This window comes from Melitaea cinxia, chromosome 15 (genome assembly GCF_905220565.1).
Source record: "Melitaea cinxia chromosome 15, ilMelCinx1.1, whole genome shotgun sequence".
Classification (NCBI taxonomy): Eukaryota; Metazoa; Arthropoda; class Insecta; order Lepidoptera; family Nymphalidae; genus Melitaea; species Melitaea cinxia.
In genome coordinates, this window is record NC_059408.1 from 3,378,605 (window position 1) to 3,404,374 (window position 25,770).

Here is a 25,770-nt window from a genome sequence, read left to right on the forward strand (position 1 = left end):
ATAGGTCAATTTAAATATGTATTTGTAAATTGATTAATATGACATTATAAATGACGAAAATTACGATAATTTTTTTTAGGTTACGAAGTGCGTAAAATTGTTATCACATCATGACAAAGAACGTACCTTTCGAAAAACACAAAACATGATAAGTACACATTTGACAAACTAGCCATTTGATGTGATATTTGAAAGAATAAGATGAGAGATAGTGGAAATGATAACGAGATAAACCTAAACGTTAATAGATACAAGGAGACAGTGTAGTATACAAACCGGGCTACAATTACATCGTGTTATTGTTTTGACAAACTATAAACGGCTTTACCAATACTCGAATATGGTAATCGGACGTTAGACAGTTGTTGCGAATTCTAATGGGTATAAAAACTGCCGTAAGGCAAACGTAAAACGCTTCAAAACCGGGATTTGACATTACTTACATTCTGGGTCACGGTGAAACACACAACTTGCAATACATTGGAACTAATTAATTAAAGCAACCAAATTGATATTTATCTCTCTTACCTAGAAAAGATAGACTGAGATTTCAGAAGAAAATATTCATGAAAAACGTGAATAAATGTGATTCTCCATTCAGCACTACGAATACAAAATTTTAGTACTGACAGAAGACACTAGGAGGCGTCATTGACTTTGCTCTTGTCAGTTTTTAATAATAAATAAGTTAAAATTTACTCATTGCAATAGTTACTACACTTTTGTGATTTAAGGTAACTTTATAATATAATTAACAGACTTCCAAAAAAGGAGGAGGTTCTCATATCGATTGTAATTTTTTTAAAATGTATTTTACCTCAGAACTTTTAACTAGGTGGACCGATTTCGTTAATTTTTTTTAAACGAAGGTTCTGCGTGTGGTGGTTCATTTAAATTTCTAATAAGTATTTTTCGAGTTATACCTAATAATGCTTAATTACTTGACGATTTTTGAACTAAAACTTCTTTACGCACGCTTGATTTGGGAAGTACAAGACTACAAGCTGGTGAATGTGTGACGAGAGCGTTACGAAAAGAGTGATCGAGCGAGGATAATGTAAGTTTAGTGATAAATAAGTTAGTGAAGATAGAGAAAGAGAGTTACGTTTCGGTAGTTTTACTTCAGCAGTATGGTCTAAAGCACGCTCGTTTTTTGTTTTCGACCTCCGTTGTATTATACCACATAACTTTGCACTGCTTGTACTGAATTTGAGGATTCTTGTTTTAATCAAGTTTTAATCGAAAGCTGCAGAAGCAGTGCTGTGTGGCTACGGCACTAAAGAATTTAGCCACCCCCTCTCTTCCCGTGGGTGTCGTAAGAGGCGACTAAGGGATAACAAGGTTCTACAACCACCTTGGAACTTAAGAAGCCGACCGATGGCGGGATAACCATCCAACTGCTGGCTTTGAAATACACAGGCCGAAGACGGGCAGCAGCGTCTTCGGTGCGACAAAGCCAGTACTGCGGTCACCAACCCGCCTGCCCAGCGTGGTGACTATGGGCAAAACACATGAGTTCACGTTATTTTTGGCGTAAACTTGTGGAGGCCTATGTCCAGCAGTGGACTGTATAGGCTGTAATGATGAATCGAAAGCTGATGATTATGGTCCCATTTAAATTTGATCGAAAACTGATAACCACTTTTTGAGTAGTCTTTGTTAACACGTATTTACTTGACTATTATTCTTCTACCTATGTTGTATTATTTGTCGATGGCATTAAAGTTGTTTTTTTTTTTCATTAGTGAACAAACTCAAATATAAAATAACATGTACATTATTTAGTTAACTTTTTTAAGGACCATTGAATTTTGAAATGCAATGAATAAGTTACATTATCTTGAATGAATCCAATAACATAAAGCAAATTCCAAAATGCTTGTCATTGTAAAATTCCTTTACACGACACATCAGATTCAACTTCCTATAAATTGTTACTTTTATTTGTATTCAAGTAATCTACAAACAAAAATTGATACACTCTATTTCAAATATTTTTAGTTTGAGTTCAACTTAAAGCAAATTTGAATTAATAAAATATCCTGATTATTTTACATTTACTTTTTCGTTTCATTTTACGTATCGATTAGTTTCGGTTTGACAACAATTTGACATGAAGCAGTTTCATCAAAAATTGCTAGGTATTGGAAGCAGCGAAACATAATTCATATACTTTTTAATAATCCAAGAACTAATTTAAACCAAAAGATGCCTGACCATCTAGGAGATGATATGCGAAAAGTGAAGGATGACAAAGAAGAACCAGAAAAGGAAATTAAATGTGAGATGATCCTTAAAATTATCTTTGTGTTTAACCATTTATATTAATTATTTTTATGGTTATTGATACTTATTCTTGTTTATAGCGCTCGATGAAGGAGACATAGCTCTATTAAAGTCATATGTAAGTACAATCTTTGTTTCAATAAAAAAAATATGTCGAAATGCAAGTTACTTTTGATGACTGGCAGTTTTCAAATAATTATATTTAAATATCAATTTCGATTACTCTAGGGCCAGGGCCAGTACACTAAAATCATCAAAGAGGTCGAAGAAGGTATCCAAACTGTCATGAAAAGGGTCAATGAATTGACTGGCATAAAAGAGTCAGACACAGGATTAGCTCCTCCTGCTTTATGGGATTTAGCTGCAGACAAACAAACTCTTCAAAATGAACAGCCATTGCAGGTTAGTTAACACAAATGCATTAATTGTGAGTTAATAATAACAAAGAGAATTTAGATTTTGTACAGGTTGATTATATGGATGTTTTAGTAACCCATTGGCACAGTTAACAGTGACCTTTCTTGTTAGTAAACATTATGGATATGATTTCCTCCTGGAGTCTAGGTATAATATTTATAAATGAACATAACATTAAAAATATCCTAGCGGACCCGGTAGACATTGTCCTACCCGGAAAACAGCTACCAAATTTGATAGCTTGCATACCGATAGCACCGCCACCTAACGGGTCCAATTGAGATAAAAACTAACATATCTTCCAAGTTAGACAAAATTACAGATGCTTACAAAATTGGATATAAATTGATTCAGTAGTTTCAGAGCTATATACAGATAGCAGCGCCACCTACTGAGTCCAATTGAGATAAAAACTACCATATCTTCCAAGTCAACACAAAGTTATAGATGCGTTCAAAATTTGATAAAAATTGGTTCAGTAGTTTCGGATTTACATACCAATAGCAGTGCCACCTATCCCATCCAATCAAGATAAAAAACTTCCTTATCTCCCAAGTTGGACCAAATTATAAATGCTTAAAAAATTTGATAAAAATTGGTCCAGTAGTTTCGGATTTACATACCAATAGCAGTGCCACCTATCCCATCCAATCAAGATAAAAAACTTCCCTATCTCCCAAGTTGGACCAAATTATAAATGCTTAAAAAATTTGATAAAAATTGGTCCAGTAGTTTTGGAGTTACATACATTTAAAATTTTCATTGTTAACGCCCACCCCCCTAATCCTTATTAGGCATGAGTTATCCTAAAATCCGCTCATCGATAATTTCTACATCACGTATAGGAGATTCACACCAAATTTAGAGTCGATAGTTTAAAAAGGGGAATTTTCCATTGTTTTTCATTGTCCCCCGCAACAATATAATAGGTAATGTGAAATACCTAGTTAATACCATTTTTACTGTATGTAAATTAAATTAAAATGCGGTCTATGCATAAGATCAATATAATCATTAATAACTTACATAAAATGCGCCCTAATATATTATTTAACATGAACTTTATTGAATAGCAATAAAATTCAAATTGACTCCTAAATTTTAGTTAGAAAACATTTGTATGGAGAAAGAAAAGGGCTGTTTTTAGGGTTTTCATGGAAATTATTCGAATTTTTCTTGCCGTAAAAACCATCCTTGGACTTCAACGAACATTTAAAAAAAAAATTGGTAAAATTGTTCCAGGCGTTGTTGAGTTATACGCTTACGAACACATTTTACGATTCATTTTTATGTATAAGAAGATAAATTATATTAGTCTGCTGCCACCTAGAAACACAGGCATTTTAGAAACAGATAGATTTGTCTGTTTGTTAAATGTTTTTATTTGTATAATTATATCACACCATGTAAAAAAAAAAAATTTGAAGTGTAATTTTTGACTCCGTTTGATAAGCTCTGTTGTCTATTTTTTCAGGTTGCAAGATGTACAAAAATCATAAATGCAGATTCAAATGATCCTAAATATATAATAAATGTGAAGCAGTTTGCCAAGTTTGTAGTAGATTTAGCTGATTCCGTGGCCCCCACAGACATAGAGGAAGGGATGAGAGTTGGGTATGTTATATGAATTATTACATATTCACAACTTAAGTTCTCCTATCCACTAACTTATATAACATTCGGGCCAAGTCTGAGAGTGATAAAAGCTGTGCTTATTGAGAAATTGTGATCTTCACTAGTATATATAAAAACTTTTGCAGAATCTTCTCTCGGTTATGTATTACAGCAATAAAATGTTCAGTTATAATAATTAATGGTAAATGAGACACTATTTATAAAAAATATTTAAACAGAAGTCTAAAAAGGCCTCTTATTAAGTTTAGCTGTAACCTATCTTGTGTCTAAACTACTACTTATATTTAACTGATTTTTGTACATAGCTTACACTTGAGATTGAAATTCTTATATTATATGAAATGGAGTGTAGTATATGTTACCTTTGATGACTCTAGCTTTTCCATTCTGTATGTTTATACCTACCTACACATACTGCTATGAATACTGTTTACCCTACTCTTAGAACTCCTGGTCTGGATTTGTACGATTTTATTTTTGTGTGGTGTGTGTGCATATATAAATAAATAGCATGGTGTCGTCTAATGTCAAAGATATTCATAGTATTATGAAACTTTGAATAGTTACGGGTTTCTGTAAAGGACTCACTATAGACGGCGTCACGGTCGCCTAGACCGAATATAAAATCATCATATAAAAAATTTCGATCTAGCGGGTACATCGTTCCGTAGCTTAATTGTCTGGAGCAGCGACCTGGTCAGTCGGATGCAGGTTTGATTGATTTTTGATATGATGTTAAAAAAATGTTAAGAACACCGATGATAAAATAAATATTTTATGTATTACAAATGGCATGGGCAATTAAGAGCCCGTGAATGTTGTGAAATAAAAATAAAAAAATACACATACACTTAAAAACTTCATAAAGACTTACCATATGGATTAAACACAAACAATTTAAAAAATATTAATAATGGAGGGTATAGATATAAATTTGTTATTAGACAAACAAATTTGTGGAACATCACTCCAAAACTAATGTTCATGTACACTTTCACTTGATAACGCTAGATACAGTTATTGAGGTATTTCCTTGAACTACATTTATTTATAAAGAAATAAATTCTAAAGTCTTAATTGTATTTAAAATAGACTTCTCATAATGACAGAAAGTCAATAATAAGTAAATTGCTGTGTGGCTACGGCATTAAAGAATATAACCACCCCCTCTCTCCCATGGAGGTAAAATGGTGGTTCAAAACTTGTGTGGCCGAAACAATATTAAATAGACATTTCGATTCGAAACTTCGTAGGAGTACTCCCAAAAATAAATAAGCAAATATATCTTTCGTGATTTTCTGAAGAGCAACCCCTAAGGGGTAGGGGGTGAAATGGGGTAATTAACCTAATAATCGACATGGATGTCGTTATTTATGTTTTTTTGGGACGTTGATTTCGAAAATGACAGTTATTTCGAAGTCTAAGACGGCGGACATGACATAATTAAATTATTTCCCAATACAAACTCTGAACTCCCGTTTCACCACTATGGGGTGACTATTCAATTCGAACCTTCGTAGGTGTACTCCATAAAGAAGTACTTTCAGCATAAACTGAAAAAAATAGTCTTTACCCTTGAACACTTCCTTAGGTAGGTTTTCTGCGCGAGCGAAGCCGCGGGCAAAAGCTAGTATAATATATATATATATATATATACGGCCAAATTGAGTAAACTCCTCCTTTTTTGAAGTCGATTAAAAATAATAATCACTAAAAATTTTACTTTGTATAATTTGATAGTGCTTTGGGAGCCTATTTGAATAAAGTTGTTTTTGATTTGATTTGATAAAAATATAATTGAATATATATATATTTTTTTTTTAGTGTCGACCGTAACAAATACCAAATCCACATACCCTTACCACCTAAGATAGACCCCACAGTTACCATGATGCAAGTTGAAGAGAAGCCTGACGTAACATACAGTGATGTGGGAGGCTGTAAAGAACAGATTGAAAAGTTAAGAGAAGTTGTTGAAACACCCCTGCTTCACGTAAGTGACAAATGTATCATTATCATATAGAAAGACTACATTTTTTTGTTACTACTTTTTTTGACATGAGACAGATAGACAAAGAGAACATATTGTATAGCTTATTTCACGTCCCTTTAAAGATTTTTACTTCAATAAGTACGACATAAAAATAATACTGTACAAAGGCTGTCTTATCCCTAAATAGCATTCTCTTTCAGACAACTTTAATTTAGAGAAAAATACCTTCATAGTAGCTGGTACTCACAATGTTGTTTGTATTTCATTAGTAGTTAGTAGCTTACCAATTTTTAACCCTTATTTCTACCCCTTCAAACTTTTTTTATAGCAACAATGGTAGCCTATCCCTATCCCAAGGTCTATTGTATCTTTATACCAAAACTTTATCAAAATCCGTTAAGTGGTTTCGTCATCGTAACTAATTTTAGAATTGATTGAATTTATATTAACATGGAGAGTAAAGATAGATTGATATCTAAAAGTCTAGGTATCGGTCTGATGCAACTCTCCTATAATATTAACCGCATTGCTTAGCTTTGTTATTTTGAGATATCCTAACAGAGTTTATTTGTGTGGTAACACTATTTCTATTATGCACTTTTTAATGTCTACATATTTACATACTATTTTGTTATTGGTCCATCATCAGCCTGGTTGGTAATATGAGCCATCTGATATATGAAAGTATCTAACAGTTAACAGCTTATGATATATTTTTCCCTTTTTTACCATCAAATTCCACTTCATCTGTCTGATATTTCTACTTGCAACTTGTGACATACATAATTGTATTTGCTCGCAAACGAAAAAAACCGACTTCAATTACATCGACAAATAATACAACGTAGATCGACGAAAAAATAGTCAAGTAACTACGCGTTATCAAAGATTACTCAAAAAGTAGTTATCAGATCTCGATAAAATTTAAATGTGACTACATGATAAACATCAGCTGTCGATTAAATTAAAAATTATCAAAATCGGTACACCCAGTAAAAAGTTATGCGGATTTTTGAGAGTTTCCCTCGATTTCTCTGGTTTCCCATCGATAAGGAAACCAGGATTTGATGATGGTACCAAACTAGGGATATCTCCTTTCCAACAAAAAGAGAATTATAAAAATCGGTACATCCAGTAAAATGTTATGTGGTATAATACAATACAATTATTAGATATAAATCGAAAAGTAGTTGTTAGATCTCAAATAAATTTAAATGGGACCAAATGACACACACCACCTTTCGATAAAAAATTTTTTGTCGAAATCTACCCAGTCAAAAGTTCTGATGTCGCATACATAAAAAAAATACAGTCGAATTTTAAACATTTTATGTTGGTTTTTTTATACAGCCTGAAAAATTTGTAAAACTGGGTATCGAACCACCAAAAGGTGTGTTATTATTCGGGCCCCCTGGCACCGGTAAAACCCTCTGCGCTCGAGCCGTAGCTAATCGCACTGATGCCTGCTTCATTCGTGTTATTGGTAAGCTACTGTTATATAATTAGAATATTATTGGATCAAGTATAGTAAATTTCTCTAGCATTTTTTTAAGGAATGAATTTGACAACTTTTTATATCATGTATTGTGTTTATCATTTTGTTTAATGAATTCTACGTTGTCTTGCTGCTAAACGCTATTTAAAAATAGGGGTTGGTGGTAAAAGGGTGAAAATTTAGGGTTGTATGTATTTTTCAACGCCAAATCATAATAAAATAAAAAATATATAATTTATCTAAAAAAAAAATTTGGGTTGGACTACCCTTAATATTTAGGGGAATGCAAAATAAATGTTGTTCGATTCTCAGACCTACCCAATATGGACACAAAATTTCATGAGAATCGGTCAAGCCGTTTCGGAGGAGTTTAACTACAAACACCGCGACACGAGAATTTTATATATTAGATAAATTATTCTCAAATACAACACAATCAAAAAATAATATTATGTAATCATCTAAATAATTATTAAATCGCACTTAGTTTTATGTATATTAAAAAAATCTTATTGTTTTTTTTTTTGAAGTAAAACTTCTTTAAAATCGTGTAGGAGAGTATGAGATATAATACATTACACAGTATTTTATAATCTCAGTGAAAAAAAAATCTCGTAGACTACTTTTCAGAAGTCTCACTTCTGCCATGTGTGAATTATACACTCACTTGTTTAATCTTAAAATACATTTTGTATTATTATTTTTCATATAGAAATGTGTTTCCTTGCTTATAATAAGCCAAATGTTTGAGGTACAATAATTATAATTAATGTAACATATATCATGCAAACTATATATCATACGAAAATCATATGGAGAGTAAAGAAAGAATGACACCTATAAGCTTAGTTGTCATTCTGATACACCTCTCCTACAGCAAACACTTTGAACAACTTTGTCATCTTAAGATTATTGACAGAGCTACACATTGTGGAACAAAACACAGATTCAGTTATATTATATTATTTATTTACACTTCTGCACACCAATACAAAATTTCAACATTACATGACATTAGGAAAATTCAAGTTGCATCTATTGCAACAGATGGCCTTATCACTAATATAGCAATCTTTTCCAACTTTTTAATTATTTTCTACTCAAAACTAATGTATCTTTTTTTTAAATGTATAACCTAGGTTCGGAGTTGGTTCAGAAGTATGTCGGTGAGGGTGCAAGAATGGTCAGAGAGCTTTTCGAAATGGCTAGAAGCAAGAAAGCCTGTCTCATTTTCTTTGATGAAATTGATGCTATTGGTGGAGCCAGGTATGTAATACTTAACAATATGTAGAAAATCAAAAATGATTTTTATTACTTTACCAGTAGATATTCAGATTAGTACGTGCTGACAATTTTTTTTTAAATTTAATTATCCCTATAACAACTTCGATGTTTTTACATACTTTACCAGCTGAGCAAATTTGCTGTAGTTTAAAAGCAAAATTTTTAATATTTATGGTATCTTTACTTATTTCTCTTTTGGTTTAGATCTCCAATTGACACAGACAAATATCCAATTAAAGATTTTAGATCACAACTTTTATTACTTTTTATACCTTTTTTTCTATTTCTCCATAGATTCGATGATGGAGCTGGTGGCGATAATGAAGTGCAGAGGACTATGTTAGAGTTAATTAACCAACTGGATGGATTTGATCCAAGAGGGAATATTAAGGTAAGGTTAATTTAATAATATTATGTATTAGGTTCTGTGTTCCCTAGCTGGTGCAGAGGGCGTCCACAGTGCATCTCCATCCTGAGCGGTCCTGAGCGTCTCGCTTGATCTCGCTCCAGTCTTTCCGATCTTCACTCACTCAGGTCTTTCTGATGGCTTTGGCTTCGTCAATGAGGGTCCGCCGCCAGGTTTATTTTGGACGGTCACGCTTGCGCTGTCCTTGGGGGTTCCAGTCTAGGGCTTGCCTCGGTATAGGGTTAGAATCCCTCCAGAGAGTGTGGCCTATCCAGCTTCATTTCCGGCGTTTGACCTGCTGGTCGATCGGGCTTTCACTGCAGCGCTTCCAAAGTTGTTTGTTGGTGATTATGTCGGGCTAGTAAACAAAGGGCAACGGGCAAAGGCATCGGTTTAACGAAGACCTGGAGTCGATGCAAGACACCCTTGGCAGCCCTACTCTCGACCCTCGTCAGGACCTCTAACCACTGTGAAAGTAGCATTATTTACTGTAATCTTTTGTAAAGTCGAGGTACTTCCTCAACCGTGCTCCAGATTTTAAGCAGGATATTGACGGGCACAGTGGTGACTATGGGCAAAACACATGAGTTCACGTTATTTTTGGCGTAAACTTGTGGAGGCCTATGTCCAGCAGTGGACTATATAGGCTGTAATGATGTAATGATGTCGGGCACAGGTGCTGATGGCGACGAACCGGCCGGACACGCTGGACCCGGCGCTGATGCGGCCCGGGCGCCTGGACCGCAAGGTGGAGTTCGGGCTGCCGGAGCTGGAGGGCCGCGCGCACATCTTCCGCATCCACGCGCGCTCCATGAGCGTGGAGCGCGACATCCGCTTCGACCTGCTGGCGCGCCTCTGCCCCAACTCCACGGGCGCCGAGATCAGGTACGTGGGAGTGTGGGTATGTTGCGACACAACGATTTAGTACAGTTGGAAGCGCGGACTCACCTACTTGTTTTACGAATAATAGATGCCTACCATATACAATCACGACACCCGTATTATAGCATTTAGATGAGTAAAAAGTTTCTAATACAACAAAACAAATTCAAAACTGTTAGTATGTATTAATGAGTACTCATAAAATTCTTTCTCTTCATTTATTACATAAGGATATATAATAAAAATCGTTTTGTCAATAGATCGGTGTGTACGGAGGCGGGCATGTTCGCGATCCGTGCGCGCCGCAAAGTGGCCACTGAGAAAGACTTCCTGGAAGCCGTCAACAAGGTCATCAAGTCGTACGCTAAATTCTCCGCGACGCCTAGATACATGACTTACAACTAGATTATTGTATATTATCTGTGGCACCGTATCACCGTTATTGTAATCGATAAATAAAGCTAATGTTCTTAAAATTGTGTTTTATTTTTTATTATTGTAACATCGTTTTTATCAGTGATGTTAGAATTGTGTAATTATCTTAAATTGTTGTTTTTTAATTTACATAGTTACTACAGCAACATGGTGTTTACGATATTTAGAATTACGCATCTATTTATGTTAAATTTACATTACAACATAAATACATACAAAAGGGGAAACAATTATCCCCTGTGTTCTTTAAACACCATTCAACCTTAAGGTTGGCAACGCATCAGCAACTCCTGTACATGTTGCGGCTGTCAATGGGTGGCTATAAATATTTAACATCGGGTAGTGCCGTACTAAATAAATTCCTATTAAAAAAATAATGCATAAAAGAAATATATCCGCCTGATTCTGGGTGTAATATGTGTATTTATATATGTATTATTCCTATAGAAAATTAAACTAAAATATAAATAGTTATAAGTTGTGTATAAGATAAGATATTTCCGTGACGAAAGTTTTACCCAAACAACAAAAACTCACGCAAATTGTTTCACTAATAACTGAAGCATATTAATTATTACGATTCCTTTTTAATTTATAACAATAAATATAAAAAACAAGTAGCATTTCAAGTATGGCAATAAATTAGAAAAAAATAAGAATACAAAAAAGTGAGGGTAGAGGTAAGAAGCCTTTGTCAGTTGTTACGAACGAAAAATTAAAGAACACATTTTCTTATGATTTTAAAGTATTTTAAGTTTTGTGTGCCAAGACATTAAATAGTTAAAAAGATAGTTTATTGTTATATTTCTTTACTTTTGACATTTTATATGATACCATGTCACAGCCGGTAAGTTTCCACTTTTAATATTTTTACTGAGATTATTTCTTTACTAATATTCCTCGCATAAATATCTCTCTTTTTCTTCTTAATTAAGTTTAAATTCATAGATATAGAAGATTTTGTAATATTGTTTAATAGAACATCCATTTTAGTATTATCTAAAATTTTAATTATTGTTTTAGAATGCATATACAGATGTTGTGGAGTTATGCGCATTATTGCAGTGTTTAGGGTTCGGTATAAAATCTTTGGAAACAACCGACGTAAACGTCAGTCAAGATGAAGCAATTCGGACAGTGGTCATCAACTGCCAGGTATGGTAAATAGCTAAAATTATAGACTTTAATAAGAAATGTCATTATATTATTAAGATTATTAGTTTTTTACAATTAAATCAACCCCTCATACTCGACGACCGCCAGTAGGATATAAATCCAGAAACACAAATACAACATCATCTGTACGATTTATGCAAATTTATCATATTTGGGATTGAACCCGTGAACCCGTGATTAATCCATCAGCCACTTGTTGTATGGTCATCGTAAGTTAGGCATAAAAGTTAATAAAAAAAATGCTCATGGTTACTGTGGCGTATATTAATAAAATATTCCAACTGCTAAAAATTTCAGTATTTATTAAGACATTTTGCTCATGCAAATAATTAAAAAATCATTGTTTTTAATTTCGCTTTAGGCTTCAGGATTCCATGTTGTAATGGAAAGCGCAAATACTACTTGTTCATGTCCATTGGCTCCTTCACATCAAAACAGCGGCTTCTGGGAAGTATCTGGTGTTACGGGAGGAAAGCAGTATAGTAAGGTAGTTAGTTTGTTGTGAAATAACATATTCTAGGTACATTGATCAATTCGTTTTTATTATCGTTCTAATTTCACAGTGGCTTGAATAAATTAGAACGATAATAAAAAATTATAAAAGTATTCAATTTTCATAATTTCAAACTGTTAACATTAACATTGTAAACTGTTTTTATCTGAATCCAGATAACCCAGATAAAAAAGTATGGAAATTGTATGAAAATTTTGGAATCCCTGTTTCAAACTCACAATAGTTTACAATAACTTCAAATACAAATCATCGTTTTTTATTTGGAATTTTCAGCAGTGTGCCCATATTTTCTTCAAAATAATGTACTTAAATTATTAGATTAAAAAAAAAAAAAAAACATTTTTAGTAATACAGCTATTTGTAAATAATTACTTACTTAACAAATATAAATAAATGATTATTCATAGGAATGTGGCAGTGCCCTTCTCGGTTCCCTTCCCAAGGCACATCGTGAGCGACTGACGAAGCAATTACAAGATATTGTGCGCTATATTAAAGAATACAATGAATCGGAAGGAGAAAAACACAAAGAGTGTTTAGGAAATAAGTCTGCCAGCATGCTCGATTTAAAAACACCTGAGAAACGGTAAATGTCTTACAAAATCTTGTTTAGGTATAAAAATTTATAATGAATGGTATCATAAAAATCGTCGTAAGTACTTTATGATAAGAATTAATGTTTTTTAACCAACTTCAAAAAAGGAGGAGGTCACTCAATTCGACCGTACCTATATATGTTCGGGGATAACTTCGTCGATTATGAACCGATTTTGATAAATTTTTTTTTTTTGTTGAAAAGAAGATTTTCCAAGTGTGGTACCATGATAAGGAAACAAGTATCTGATGATGGTATCCCAGAGAAATCGAGGTAAACCTTCGACAATCGTAGTGACGACTAGTGCGTTTGTTAATTTTTTTCGTCTACTTACGTTGCATTACTTAACGATGTAATTGAAGTCGGTTTTTTTTTATTTACGAGCAAACACAATTGTTTCACGTTGTAATTGAACTGTTTATAGTGTAACTTGGCGTTTAGACAATTAAAGACCGGATATTAGGCTACTTACCACTGAACCACAGAATGGGGCTTACATTGATGTGACAAAAGCAAATCTGATACTAATACTACCTACTTAGGTATAAGCTAATTTGTTTAGGAGTCATTTTATTATCGTCCTAGATTTCAATTGATTTACGTTTAAATTAAAAAAAAAAACATGATATATTTCAGACATAATGTCTTAAAGACCGAGACGCCAACACGTTACCGATCCCTGGATACGCTGACGACGGCTGGAAACACGCCAGGGCAGTTGCCTGCGCCCGGACCATTACTTAAAGACACGACTGATGACAACGCAAATGAGAAAAAAGTTTCTATTTTACTATTTTTATTAATAATCCAAATGTTTATTTGAAACTTATATATTGAAATAAGTAGTTAATTTTCGGTCGCATTCTGATAAGCGGTTACCGTAGCCGTGCGCGTGACACACCAGAAGCATAGAACAGGACACTACCTAAAAAGCACTATTCTTTAGCTGTGATCTTCTGTAACTAATAAACTCGATAGCTCCATCTGGTCTCCTGTATATATCGCTCTGGTGGTGCGTGCATTGTGCGGATGCTCACACACCGACGATTGCGGGTTTGGTTCCCGCTCAGGATTTACTTGTATTGATGCAAATATTTCTTTCCGGTCTGGTTTTCTGACCATGTAGGTTTCACCATACCTTGGAGAGGACGTTAAGCAGTCAGTCCCGGTTGTTATCATAAACACCTGATAGCAATCGTTACTCATGATAGGTAATAAATATATCCGCTAACCCGCAGTGAAGCAGCGTGGTGAATTAAACTCTTACCCTTCGCCTGTTTGGAGAAAAATGCCTATGCCCAGCAATGGGATGTTACAAGCTGAATCGATCTATCTTGTATGATGTCGAAGTACTTCCCCAGTCAGGCTGCTCTAGATTTTGAGCAGGGTATATTACCTGCTGTGTCCTACCTCAGTAAAAAATCATCGTATTTTCCAGATGCAGCTTATGTGTCAAAGACAAAGCACATACACGCTTTCTTCTACGCCCGGGAGCTCACAACATCGAAACAAAACTTCAAGGTACCTATCTAACAATAAAAACCTTGCAAGTAAGAGAAGTATTAACCCGTACAAGAAGAGATAGATACTAATGTATAGTATTTACCACTTGTATTATGTACACACGTCTCCTATACCCACCTATACCAAGTTTGAGATTTATATTATTCTCAACAACGAAGTAAAACATTAGGGAAAAACTGTTAGATGCCAATCCGTAAAAGCGATATAGTCAAATGAAACTTTCAGTGTTTCTTTTTTCCAGTCCTATTCAAGTGCCGTTTACTTCTATAGTAGAAAACTTGTTAAATGCAGAAAAGATGGCTGAAGCACTAAGAACTAAAATAGCTAATGTTTTAAAAGATTTTGTTAATGATGACAAGCATGAAGATATAGAGGAGATGTCTTCCTTGGTGCTGGATGTGTCTAAAATATCTGTTATAAAGGTTTGGTGACTAAGCTTAATTAATATATAATAGGACTCGTATCATATAGCACAAGCACACACACAAACGACACAAATATCAATCTAAATACCACGAAAGATGTAGATTGTACATAAGTATATCTATTTACATTTGCATGGAATCGAAACCACTGTCGTTTAGAGCAGCAGTCAGTTACTGTGATCCAAGGTATTCCAGACGTCGTCCCAGTTATATTAATTGTCACTAATGAGTTCTAACGGTAAAGATTTCGGTTAGTAAATATGCTAAGTCAAAACTGCCTAGATTAAGCTTAAGATTTGAAGCCTAGAAGCAGGACGTTTGTAGCATCAGTTAACGTGATGAACATAACTTAACGTTAAATTGTGTCATGATTGAAGCCAAAACTACTGGTCTTGAGTCGTATACAATAATTATAAATTTTATCTATATCTATACATCTATACAAATAAACAAAATTGGAGTGTCTCATTGTAATATTAAAATAAGCCCTTTTTACTAAATCCATATGGATACACGGTACATATACCAAAATAACATTTTTTACAATTTTTGTCGGCTGAAAATTCCAAATATAAAACGACGATTTTTATGGGAAGTTATTGGCAACTATAGTGTGTTTGAAACAGGGATTTCTAAATTTTCATACAATTTTTGTCTGTTTTTATCTGGATCCAGATAGCCCAGATCGTTTTTTTATTTGGAATTTTCAGCAAAGCTGTCTGTCTGTTTGTTCCGGCCTATCCTTGAAACAGCTAGACCGATATTGACGAGACTTTCACTGACAGATAGCTGATGTAATAAGGAGTAACTTCGGCTACTTTTATTTTAGAAATTTATTTTGCAACTGCGAACTGAACAATTTTTTTTTAATTCCACGCGGACGAAGCCGCGTGCACAGCTATTTAACAATAATAGTAGGTATATTACTATTTTTACGATTTTAATTTTTTTAGGGTACTGAGCCTACTAAACTCCAATTTTCTTCAAGCCCTAACTTATCTGGGTTAGGTGTACAAGATGAGTTTATGAAGAGATTAAAGCGCGTCGAAAGCGCATCAACTTCTAACTTGGCCAAATCTAAAGCAAAAGATGAGAAAACATCCAAACTTCGACGATTATCTCCAAACATTTTTAAGCTTAGGAACAGCCCTAGTGTTGCCAAATCTGATAGTAATAAAACCCCTCAAGAAAATAAGAGCAGCAGATTAAATAGTAAGTATATATTCATACACTGAAATTAATTACATATCACGTGTTCAAAATAATAATAGTAAAATTGTGTTAATCTTGTAAAAAAAAAATGTTGGTCTAATTATAAGTTATGTTAATACCTAAAGAATTATGTAAAACTTATTAATTTCAGGTTTATTCAAACCAAAAGTGGTAACACCGGTGCGAATCCCTAAAAAAAATGACGCGAGCATTAATCTCAGTGGTTCAAAAAAGAAATACAGCAATGTGAAGTCTACAATACCGAGACCTGCTTCTAAAAAGGAATAATATTTTAAATTTTTAAGAAATAACTGTATAACTGAAATAATAAACCAGAATAAATAATTATGTTTTATTGAAACACTTTAATTCTCTGACCCATCAGAACTGCTGTAACTATGGATTAATTTCTCAACTTCTTTTTCCAAATTGTGATTTCGCTCTGATGTTTTCTTACTTGAATGTGGATATGCAGGATCTTTCGAATCTACACAATCTGTTCTATTTTTTTTATTGTGAAATTTTCGTTTACTTTTGTGAGAATGCTTTGTAGAAGAGTTTAATATACTATCTATTAATTCTTCTTTTACTGCACTATTGTGATCACCAATACTTTGATTGTTTTTCTTATTAATTTTGCTACTGTTGATTATATTGTTATTCTCATTAAAATCTTTTTCAGAATTGTATGATTCTGTTGAAACAGTCTCATGTATACATCTTTTATTTATTTCCTCCTCTTGACTTTTTGTTGTCAGTTCTTTCAAAGTATAATTATTCGATGTCTGTGCCTTTCTTCTAGTTTTCTTTGCTAATTTAAGACATATTGTTGCTTTAGGATATTCTGTAAATTGCTGATAACAGCTACCTTTATCTAGAGCCATAAAAGATTTGAAAAATCTTCTTGGATGTATATCTTCACTTGTATCATTGAGTAAAACATAAGTTTTCTTCAAAAATGATTTTTTGTTTATAGGATTTTGCATGTGAAAGAAATTCTCAATCTGGTCCTGATTTTGCAATCTTCTGAGAGCATTCTTTTGAACAATATTATAAGAAACAACAGCCATTAAAATAAATGCTGGTTCATTACTCAGTATATGATCCCAAAGTATTAACCATTCTGAGCAAGTCAGCACTTCACTGAAAGCTGTTTCTAAAATCTTCAAAGCATATGTTTGACTTGTCACACCTAGGTTACAAAAGTGATCTAGTAGCTGTTGATCATGTTCAGCCAATATATTTTCAACCATTGCAAGAATACTGATTGGAGGAAACGGTGCATATTCAAACCAGAGCTGACACTGGTTAAACAATATTGTTGCTACACTTTCAAATAGTAAAAGAGGATCTTTCTGTAATACTTTTACAAATGGAAACACAAAACCAGGCAAAAACTTCATCACACCAAACAAGGGACACCAATGAGCAAGACAAGAAAGAAGCCTTTTTAAGTTTTTTAGTGTTATAGAACTATGTATAGTGAATTGTTTTTCAATATCTTTATAAGCTGGATGGATACCTTTATCTACTAAAACTGTATATGCTGTCTTATTTCTTGGAGTAACCAGCAAGGATCTCCAGATTATCGAGCGAAATTTATCAGGATATTCCCCATACTGCATTAAGATTCTTCTCAATCTAGCGCTGTCCATACAAATTTTCATTCTTTGTTGGACTTCTGCTCTTTCAGGTGAATGTTCGACACACTTATGAGAACCAGAAGTACATGGTAAAACTTTATTTGTCGATATATTCTTAGGTTTTTTAGCATAATCCATTACATAAGAAGTATTATAAATGTTTACTTCTCCTTGCTGTAATATACAAAGAAAGTATCTCCCAGTAGGACTAACAACAAATTTTCTTATTCCCGATGATTCCGGATGAATGGTATGTATAATCTTAAATAATTCTATATCAAAGAAATATAAAAAACAGTCACTACTCAATAGAGCTAAAATCTTATTACTACCTCCGTCAAACATTTGAGGGATGAATGAAATTTTTTGGACACCTGAAATATTATATTTAAGTAAATCAATAGATTTCAAAGCTTTCCATGTGTCCATACTGAATAGAATCAACACAGGTACTAGCCCTGATATGGCCATTGCTCTACCATTCATGGTGAAAGCAACACTTTTTAAGTGTTTCAACTCACTAGGTATTATTTGCTTAACTGATTTCATTGTCTCATGCTTCCAAATTTGTATTGTATCATTTTGAAAGCAAGCGACTAAAAAGTCACCAGCTGGAGTGAATAAAATTTGTTGTATTTGAGCTCCTGGGTATGTGTTCAGAGTAAAATATTTTGTATAATTCTTAAGTTCCCAAAGGATAGCTTCAACTGAACTGGCAGTGAGCAAATTGTTTACTTTATTGTTTGAAAAGGATATATGGTTTATAGGAGCAGTGTGACCTTTTAGTATAGTAGTTACCTGTGCCAATTCACTATCTACGAATTTTATTTCAAACTTTTTAGCAGTAGCGACTACTAAGATATCTAGGTCGTATGGAACAAAATGTAGGGCAGTACAAGGACCGAGGCTTTTTAACTTCCAAAACTGTAAATCAGCAAAATCGAGTACGAAGACATTGCCAATATTATCTACGCATGCTAACTTATTATGAGTATCTTCAAATGTTCCAATAGAAAAGCGAATACGTTTGCTCTCTCCGTTCGATCCCCGAATCGTGTGGTGAAGTTGTAATATAACTCCATCTTTGGGCTTTGATTTTAATTTTAAATCGTACTTTTCTATTTTATCACCTTGATTGTCTGTTGCCATTTGTAATTTTCTTACACGAGAAAAACATAATCATAAACTTTGACAGTCATAATATTTAACATGATTCTATGATACTTAGTATATTTTAAATTTTGGCGGAGATAAATTTAAACCAAAACAAACAACAAAAAAATGTATGTTTTGTTGTTTTAAAATTTATCCCCAATAGGGAAAGGCAAAGGACTATAATCCATACAGCCTAGTCTGAATTTGTAAGTTTCGTTCTGATATATCAAAAGGCCGGAGCCAAGTCTGAAGTAACTTTATTGTTCTTCTGATTCGATGACTGGTAGAGTAAGGCCGAAACCAAGTCTGAAATTTCATATTTTCGTCTACTCTTCTTTGTCTATAAGTGATAGGCGAGGTCGAAACCAAGTCTGTAATAGGCCGAAGCCTGAAATATCAAAATAAAATTTCACATCCGATGAATGAAGGTCCTGATCCTGTTTCAAATATCATTGATAGTATTGCAAATAAATTCAAATATACTAGTATAGTTATCCAAATTAGTCAATAAATCTTGTGTATTGCGCGGGACATTTTTTGGTCCAGAAGTTGATAACAAGTTGGCTATAAATAAGAGGCGTTCCAGATTAAAAGCGGAGCATTCAAAAAATATGTGATCTAAAGACTGTGTAGAGTTGTTGGTGCAATGTGGGCAAACGGGCGATGAGATGATACGCATACGATTCAAATGTGCATTAAATCTGCAATGTCCAAATCTCAAGCGGCATAGTATTGTATAATATTTTCTGCTTCTATGTTGATGCGATTTAGTAAACCAAGGACTTTTTCCAATATCTTGATTTATCTGAGCATACCAAGATCCTTTTCTTAACAAGGTTTGTCGCCAAAGATCACGCCAATCAGATAGGATTTTTGATTTAATAGCAACTAATAGATCAGTGTATGGTACGGCAACATTCTCATCAACAGGGCTGCCGCTGTCACTGTCAACAATTGAACGTGCCAGAAAGTCCACATGTTCATTTCCCCTTACTCCTATATGTGAAGGTGTCCACAATAATTTGATGTTGTAGTTTCTTCTGGATAGTTGATAAAGGAGATGTCTTATTTCTAAAATGATGAAGTTTGTATTAGCACTGAATTGATAATTATCTAAAGTCTTTAGAACGCTCATACTGTCAGTAATGATCAGCCAATATTGATTAGTTTGTTTTTTAATGAATTCTAGGGCAGCAGTAATTGCTAGAGCTTCAGCTGTAAATATTGATATCTCCTTTTTCAATCTGACGCCTTGGCCAAACTTCAGATGAGGTACATAATAGGCCATGGAAACATTTATATCATTTTTTGATCCATCTGTGTAAACTTGTTTGAACTTATCAGAGTATTGTGCTATGAGGTTGTAAACTTCCTGGCGCTCTTTTAGCTTATGGTCAATAATAATATCGATTTGATTAATAAGACAGTCAAACTCCTTTTCGTAACACATCCAATTGCTAGAACTGTGTATTTTGTGTTGGTTATTTAGATTTAACATGAATGAATATTCGAAGAGAATAAATGGGTTATTAGAAGTTAATGGAGCATTTACAGGATATTTACTATGTAAGTAATTAAGCTTTTTAATTAGAGGATGATTACTAATGGAAAACAGTTTTAGCAAAAAACAGTATTTCAAATATTTAAATCTAAGGTGTAAAGGGGAAATGTTGCACTCGACCTGTAACGAATTAATTGGGGTTGTTTTCATGGTGCCAGTGATAAGTCTCAGGCTGTGATTTTGAATAATATTTAATTTGTTAACCAACTTGTCATTAGCAGAAAAACATAGAAATCCATATTCAAAATGACTGCGTACAAGAGATTTATATAGGGTAAGAAGGATTTTTGGATCAGAACCCCAATATGTTTTTGCAAGAGACTTTAAAATATTAAGAGCCTTAAGAGCTCTATCAACTATGTGGTCTACATATTTGTTCCATGATAAGTTATTCATGAATATAACACCTAAAAATTTAACTTCATTTGTGATAAGAAGAGATATATTGTTATAGTTTATTTTAATTCTTTCAGACCCTACTTTATTAAAAACTATGACTTTAGACTTTTCAAAGCTAATGTCCAATGCAAGATAATTAAAATAAGAATTTAATTTAACTAAAGCTTCGTTTAACTTAAGATTTAGGGTAGTTATATTATTACTAGAACAATAGACTACCAAATCATCAGCAAACTGTAAATTGTATATATGAGAGCCTAGAATTAAGTTTAATCTATGTATATAAAGTGTGAAAATCAATGGACTCAAAATGCTACCTTGACATGTACCTTTATGAGAAAGCCTTGGACCAATAAGTCTATTATTATACTTAACAAATACCTTCCTACTGTGCAAAAAATTAAAAATCCATTGTATAACTTTTACAGGTAAACCAATCGCAGCTAATTCCGTGGATAGAATATGATGGTTAACATTATTAAAGGCTCCAACTACATCGAAGAAAACTCCAGCGAGAGCTTGCTTTGATTGTATAGCATTATAAATATCAAGATGTAAGTGAGCAATGCTCTCCCTTGAAGACCTGCCTCTTCTAAAACCAAACTGATTAGAAGGTAAAATATGATTAGACTCTATGAAATGTTCCAATCTTTGTTTTAAAAGTTGTTCAAATATTTTTCCCATGCAAGAAGTCAATGCTATAGGTCTATATGAATCAAAGTTAAACTTGTCCTTGTTGGGTTTTAAGATAGGTACTAAACAATCAACCTTCCAATCCATAGGAATAAGATTATGCTCCCAAAGAAGATTCAGGATATTTAATAAAATTAGTTTAGATTGAGAAGACAGGTGTTTAAGCATTTTATATGAAATGTAGTCAAGGCCAGGTGTAGAGTCTTTTCTGGATGAAATAGCAGAATTTAATTCGACAATGGTAAAAGATTTTATAATAAAATTTTGATTAGGAAGAATATGGCAGAAAGAATTAAGATTAAAGGCTGGCTCTACAGTATCTGGAGTATATTTTTTGAGAAAATCAAAGATCCAAGAATAGTCAGAGTTGTTATGGGAAGGTGGAAAATAGCTTTTGTTAAATTTTCGCATATACGTCCAAATGACTGATATAGGAGTCGATCTGTTAAATTGTTCACAAAGTTTTATCCAACTGTTTCTTCTCTCATTTCTGATAATATATTTTTTGGTGGCTTGTAGTCTTTTAAAATTAATGTAATTAGCCTCAGTGGGATCAGATTTAAAAGTCAAATAAGCGTTTTTGCTATTTAATACGGCTTTGGTGCAATTGAAATTCCACCAAGGAAGAAGTTTTTTTTTTTTATTTAAGTTAGAAGGAGAGCATGAAGATAAAGCTGTATTAACCAAAGAGTGCTTAGAAATAGAAGATGATTTCCACAGTGCTGAGTGTAAAATATCTGTAAATTTTGTGTAGTTATGAAGGGGGTCTTGTGTATCAAGAGAAAATTCAGTGAGCAATAGTTGGACATTTAAATTATAAATGTTCCAATCAACGTTGTTCAGGTTAGGGAAGCAGGGTAGTGAGCTACTATTGGGAATAGGAGTGGCATTGTAATGATTGTTATTAAGTAAAATTTTTGTGATTACAGGAAAGTGGTAGCTGCCTAAGGGATCGTCATGTACTGACCAGTCACACTCTAGAGCCAATGAAGGTGATACTATGGTTAAGTCAAGAGCATTCTGTCTCCATATGTGCGAACCAACAGTGGTCATACTTCCGTCATTAAGTATAACCAAATTATTGTTATTGATAGACTCTAAAATGTCTTTGCCTCGACAATTAGAAGTAGAACAGCCCCAGGCTGAGTTTAGGCCATTAAAATCTCCTGCTAGGAAGATTGGTTCTGGTAAACTTTTAATTAACCTGTCTAGTTTAGATTTAGAAAAAGCAGGATTGCAATTAGTTGGACTGTAAAAGCTTATGATAGTAAGTTCTTTGTTGCTAGAGTATTTTATACGAACAACAACATTTTGAATGGAGTCATCATAAAAAGTATCAATTTTAGAATAAGAAATAGAGCTATGTATTAATATGGCTACGCCATTGTGGGTGTTTCCTGAATCAAGACGAATTACATTGTAATGACGTATCTTAAATTTTTGACAAGGCTTTAACCAAGTCTCACAAATTAACGCAATGTGAATATTTTTGTCCAAAAGGAAATAATTAAAAATATGTTGATTGTGTAGAATACTCTGAGCATTCCATTGCACAATATTTAAAGTATCCATAAAGTACAAATTATTTATTAGTAACCTTTTTTAATGTATCTTGCAGGACATTTTTAATATTTTGGGAAGAGATAGGTATTTCATTATTTTTGTTTAGTGTTATAAGTTTTACTAAAGCTTCTGTAATAGATTTGAGTATTATTTCGGAATTTAAAAGAGATAAGAACTGATCAGTTTTGTTTAATGATGGAAAGTGAGAGCTGTTTAAAACATCAACAAAGCTTTTTTTCTGAAATTTATCTCTGTTAAGCTGGATTTTTTCTTTTTTAACAGGGCATGCAGGGGATATGGCAATGTGATTGCCAGAGCAGTGACAGCAACTGGCTGCAGTATAAGGAGTCTGACAATCTTTAAAATTGTGACCTTCGCCACAAATGCTGCATCTTTGTGAATTTTTACAGAATTTTGCAATATGACCATACCTTAAACACTTTAGACACTGCTTTACTGGCGGGATGTACTGCCGTACTTCGAACCGCCAGCTGTTGAGGTCCACACTATCTGGTAAATTGGGACAGGAAAAGGTTATAGAAATTGTTTTTGTGGGGATTAATTTTATTTCTCCATTTTCTCTTACACGTCGCATAAATCTTCGTATAGATATAATATTTTTCGTGCTAGTTAGAGCTGAATATATTTCTTTATTGGATAATTCTATAGGCACATGAGAAATTACCCCAGTGACCTCTGTAGCGGCAGCCGGAAGGGAAGCTTTAAGTTTGTACCCATCAAGATATTTTTTGTTGCCTAAGACCGCGTTAGCAAAAGCAGGTCTATCAAAGATAACTCCAACTTTACTTTTATTAATGCGTTTTAGTTGTTTCACGCCTTTATTATATTTTTTTATGCTATTAGCGAGTGTCATCATGTCTCTTGTTCCGATTGGCTTGTCAGCCTCTGTACTCTCCAGGAATACAATATAGTCAAAATTACCCCCGTTCTCAGGGTAGTGCCGCACGTAATCGGCTACCCGAAACGGGGCATACCTTTCGGCGTCTGTTAGCTCAACAGATTTTATGGACTCGGAGTCGGAGCTCAACGAGTCGTCCTCAGCGTTACCTTCCTCCTTCTTTTTCCTTTTCTTACTTCTCCCCATCTCTTGATTAATTTATAAGTATTTATTTATAAAAAACTCCAGTGAATGAATTATAAAATTAATAAAATATTTTTGAAAAAAAAAGACCGCCTTTTCACTTCAAAGTTCCCGCGCTTTTTTTTTTTTTTTTTTTTTTTTAAAAAATGTATGTTTAACATTGACAACCAGTCTCTAACAGATTAAAATAAATAGGTATTATCACAGCAAATGGCAACATAAAAATATTGTAATGGTCACTGTCAGCACAGTTCACTGGGCTTATTGTTACCAATTACCATCATAAAATGTCGGTTGCTGTAATATCCCACTACTGGGCAAAGGCATCTTTCTCCATGTAGGAGAAGGATCTGAGCTTAAGAGGAACCTACAGGTACCCTACCTGAGACTTGAAAAATATGTATTTGAATAAAATGTTCCTGTCTCGCAGTATGCTGTGCCGCGCCCCCAGGCAAGAAAGAGACACCTGCAGCTCAGACCATTTTAAGTAGATAATTATTGACGAAAACAGCATATCTTAGTCGCAACGTATCGTAACGGTAATGGTAGAGATAAGTAACTTTAAATATAGCGTTATATGAGTTAATACTAGTAAAAAATATATCGCTATAATTGCTCGAAAATAACGTTATTAAATTATCGTTATATTATCATAAATAACGTTATATCTGCCGAGAAAAATTAACGTTACCGAGTTTTTAACGGTTGTTTTTTTTTATATGCAAACAAACGTACGGCTCACCTGATGGTAAGCGATTACCGTAGCTTATAGATGCCTGCAACACCAGACACAACCCAATCCCCAATCCAATTACTCACCAATAGGAACACAATACTGTTTGAAAACAGTATTATTTTGCTATGATACCTCAGAGTTATACCTCAGGTATTCAAAGCCCTGCTGTCTGCAGAGGTGCTTTGTTATAGAAAAAAAAACATTATAGATACAACCAAGAAGCATAAACAAAACACTATAAGCCTTCTTGGATACAACGTAACAGCTATAAAGGACAATGGCAGATTCCCTAACAAATTTTTGTTGGCATAAATTTCTAGCGTCTACTAATGAAAAATATGTAATAATATAGTGCTTAAATTCCTGATCACTTTTACCTAAAGAAGCACCGTCGAAAGAAGTAATGAATTGAAGATATTCCAGGTTGAACATTTAGAGGTTATGTTTCGACAACTTGTAGGTACCTAATCAAAAACTTAGTCAAATACATGTTAAATATAGTCCAAAACTACATTTTAAATATCTAGATAGATTGATTACAAAACCTTGTTAATAGGTATATTTAGACTTTTGACGCACTCCAAGAAAAATAAAGAAAATTATTTTTCTTAGACGCTTGTTTTAAACTTCAGGCCTAAA

The 25,770-nt window shown here is 33.5% G+C and overlaps 3 protein-coding genes across 3 annotated transcripts; 2 read left to right on the forward strand and 1 right to left on the reverse strand.

Moving 5' to 3' along the window:
* The first annotated feature begins 2,102 nt into the window (after positions 1 to 2,102).
* Positions 2,103 to 10,874, forward strand: LOC123660105 (26S proteasome regulatory subunit 7). The gene is made up of 10 exons (XM_045595212.1): positions 2,103 to 2,281; positions 2,367 to 2,404; positions 2,515 to 2,688; positions 4,178 to 4,317; positions 6,163 to 6,331; positions 7,682 to 7,814; positions 8,966 to 9,092; positions 9,405 to 9,501; positions 10,193 to 10,401; positions 10,659 to 10,874. The coding sequence occupies exons 1-10, from the start codon at positions 2,209 to 2,211 to the stop codon at positions 10,801 to 10,803; spliced, it is 1,305 nt and encodes a 434-aa protein (XP_045451168.1). The 5' UTR covers positions 2,103 to 2,208; the 3' UTR covers positions 10,804 to 10,874.
* A 794-nt stretch (positions 10,875 to 11,668) lies between these two features.
* LOC123660607 lies at positions 11,669 to 16,624 on the forward strand. The gene is made up of 9 exons (XM_045595663.1): positions 11,669 to 11,680; positions 11,857 to 11,988; positions 12,371 to 12,496; positions 12,931 to 13,109; positions 13,755 to 13,896; positions 14,557 to 14,639; positions 14,884 to 15,064; positions 16,021 to 16,279; positions 16,431 to 16,624. Exons 1-9 carry the CDS (start codon positions 11,669 to 11,671, stop codon positions 16,565 to 16,567), a joined length of 1,251 nt encoding a protein of 416 aa, XP_045451619.1. The 3' UTR covers positions 16,568 to 16,624.
* LOC123660608 (TBC1 domain family member 31) lies at positions 16,618 to 19,071 on the reverse strand. Its single transcript, XM_045595665.1, has one exon. It carries the CDS (start codon positions 19,069 to 19,071, stop codon positions 16,645 to 16,647), a length of 2,427 nt encoding a protein of 808 aa, XP_045451621.1. The 3' UTR covers positions 16,618 to 16,644.
* Positions 19,072 to 25,770: the final 6,699 nt, after the last annotated feature.

Bases quoted from the DNA above. Each gene is read 5' to 3' on its own strand.
- LOC123660105 (XM_045595212.1), top strand. From the start codon at position 2,209: ATGCCTGACCATCTAGGAGATGATATGCGAAAAGTGAAGGATGACAAA. The intron at 4,318-6,162 runs GTATGTTATATG...TTTTTTTTTTAG, and splicing joins GAGGAAGGGATGAGAGTTGG to TGTCGACCGTAACAAATACC. The intron at 7,815-8,965 runs GTAAGCTACTGT...TGTATAACCTAG, and splicing joins CTGCTTCATTCGTGTTATTG to GTTCGGAGTTGGTTCAGAAG.
- LOC123660607 (XM_045595663.1), top strand. The intron at 14,640-14,883 runs GTACCTATCTAA...TCTTTTTTCCAG, and splicing joins CATCGAAACAAAACTTCAAG to TCCTATTCAAGTGCCGTTTA. The intron at 16,280-16,430 runs GTAAGTATATAT...TATTAATTTCAG, and splicing joins TAAGAGCAGCAGATTAAATA to GTTTATTCAAACCAAAAGTG.
- LOC123660608 (XM_045595665.1), bottom strand. From the start codon at position 19,071: ATGGCAACAGACAATCAAGGTGATAAAATAGAAAAGTACGATTTAAAA.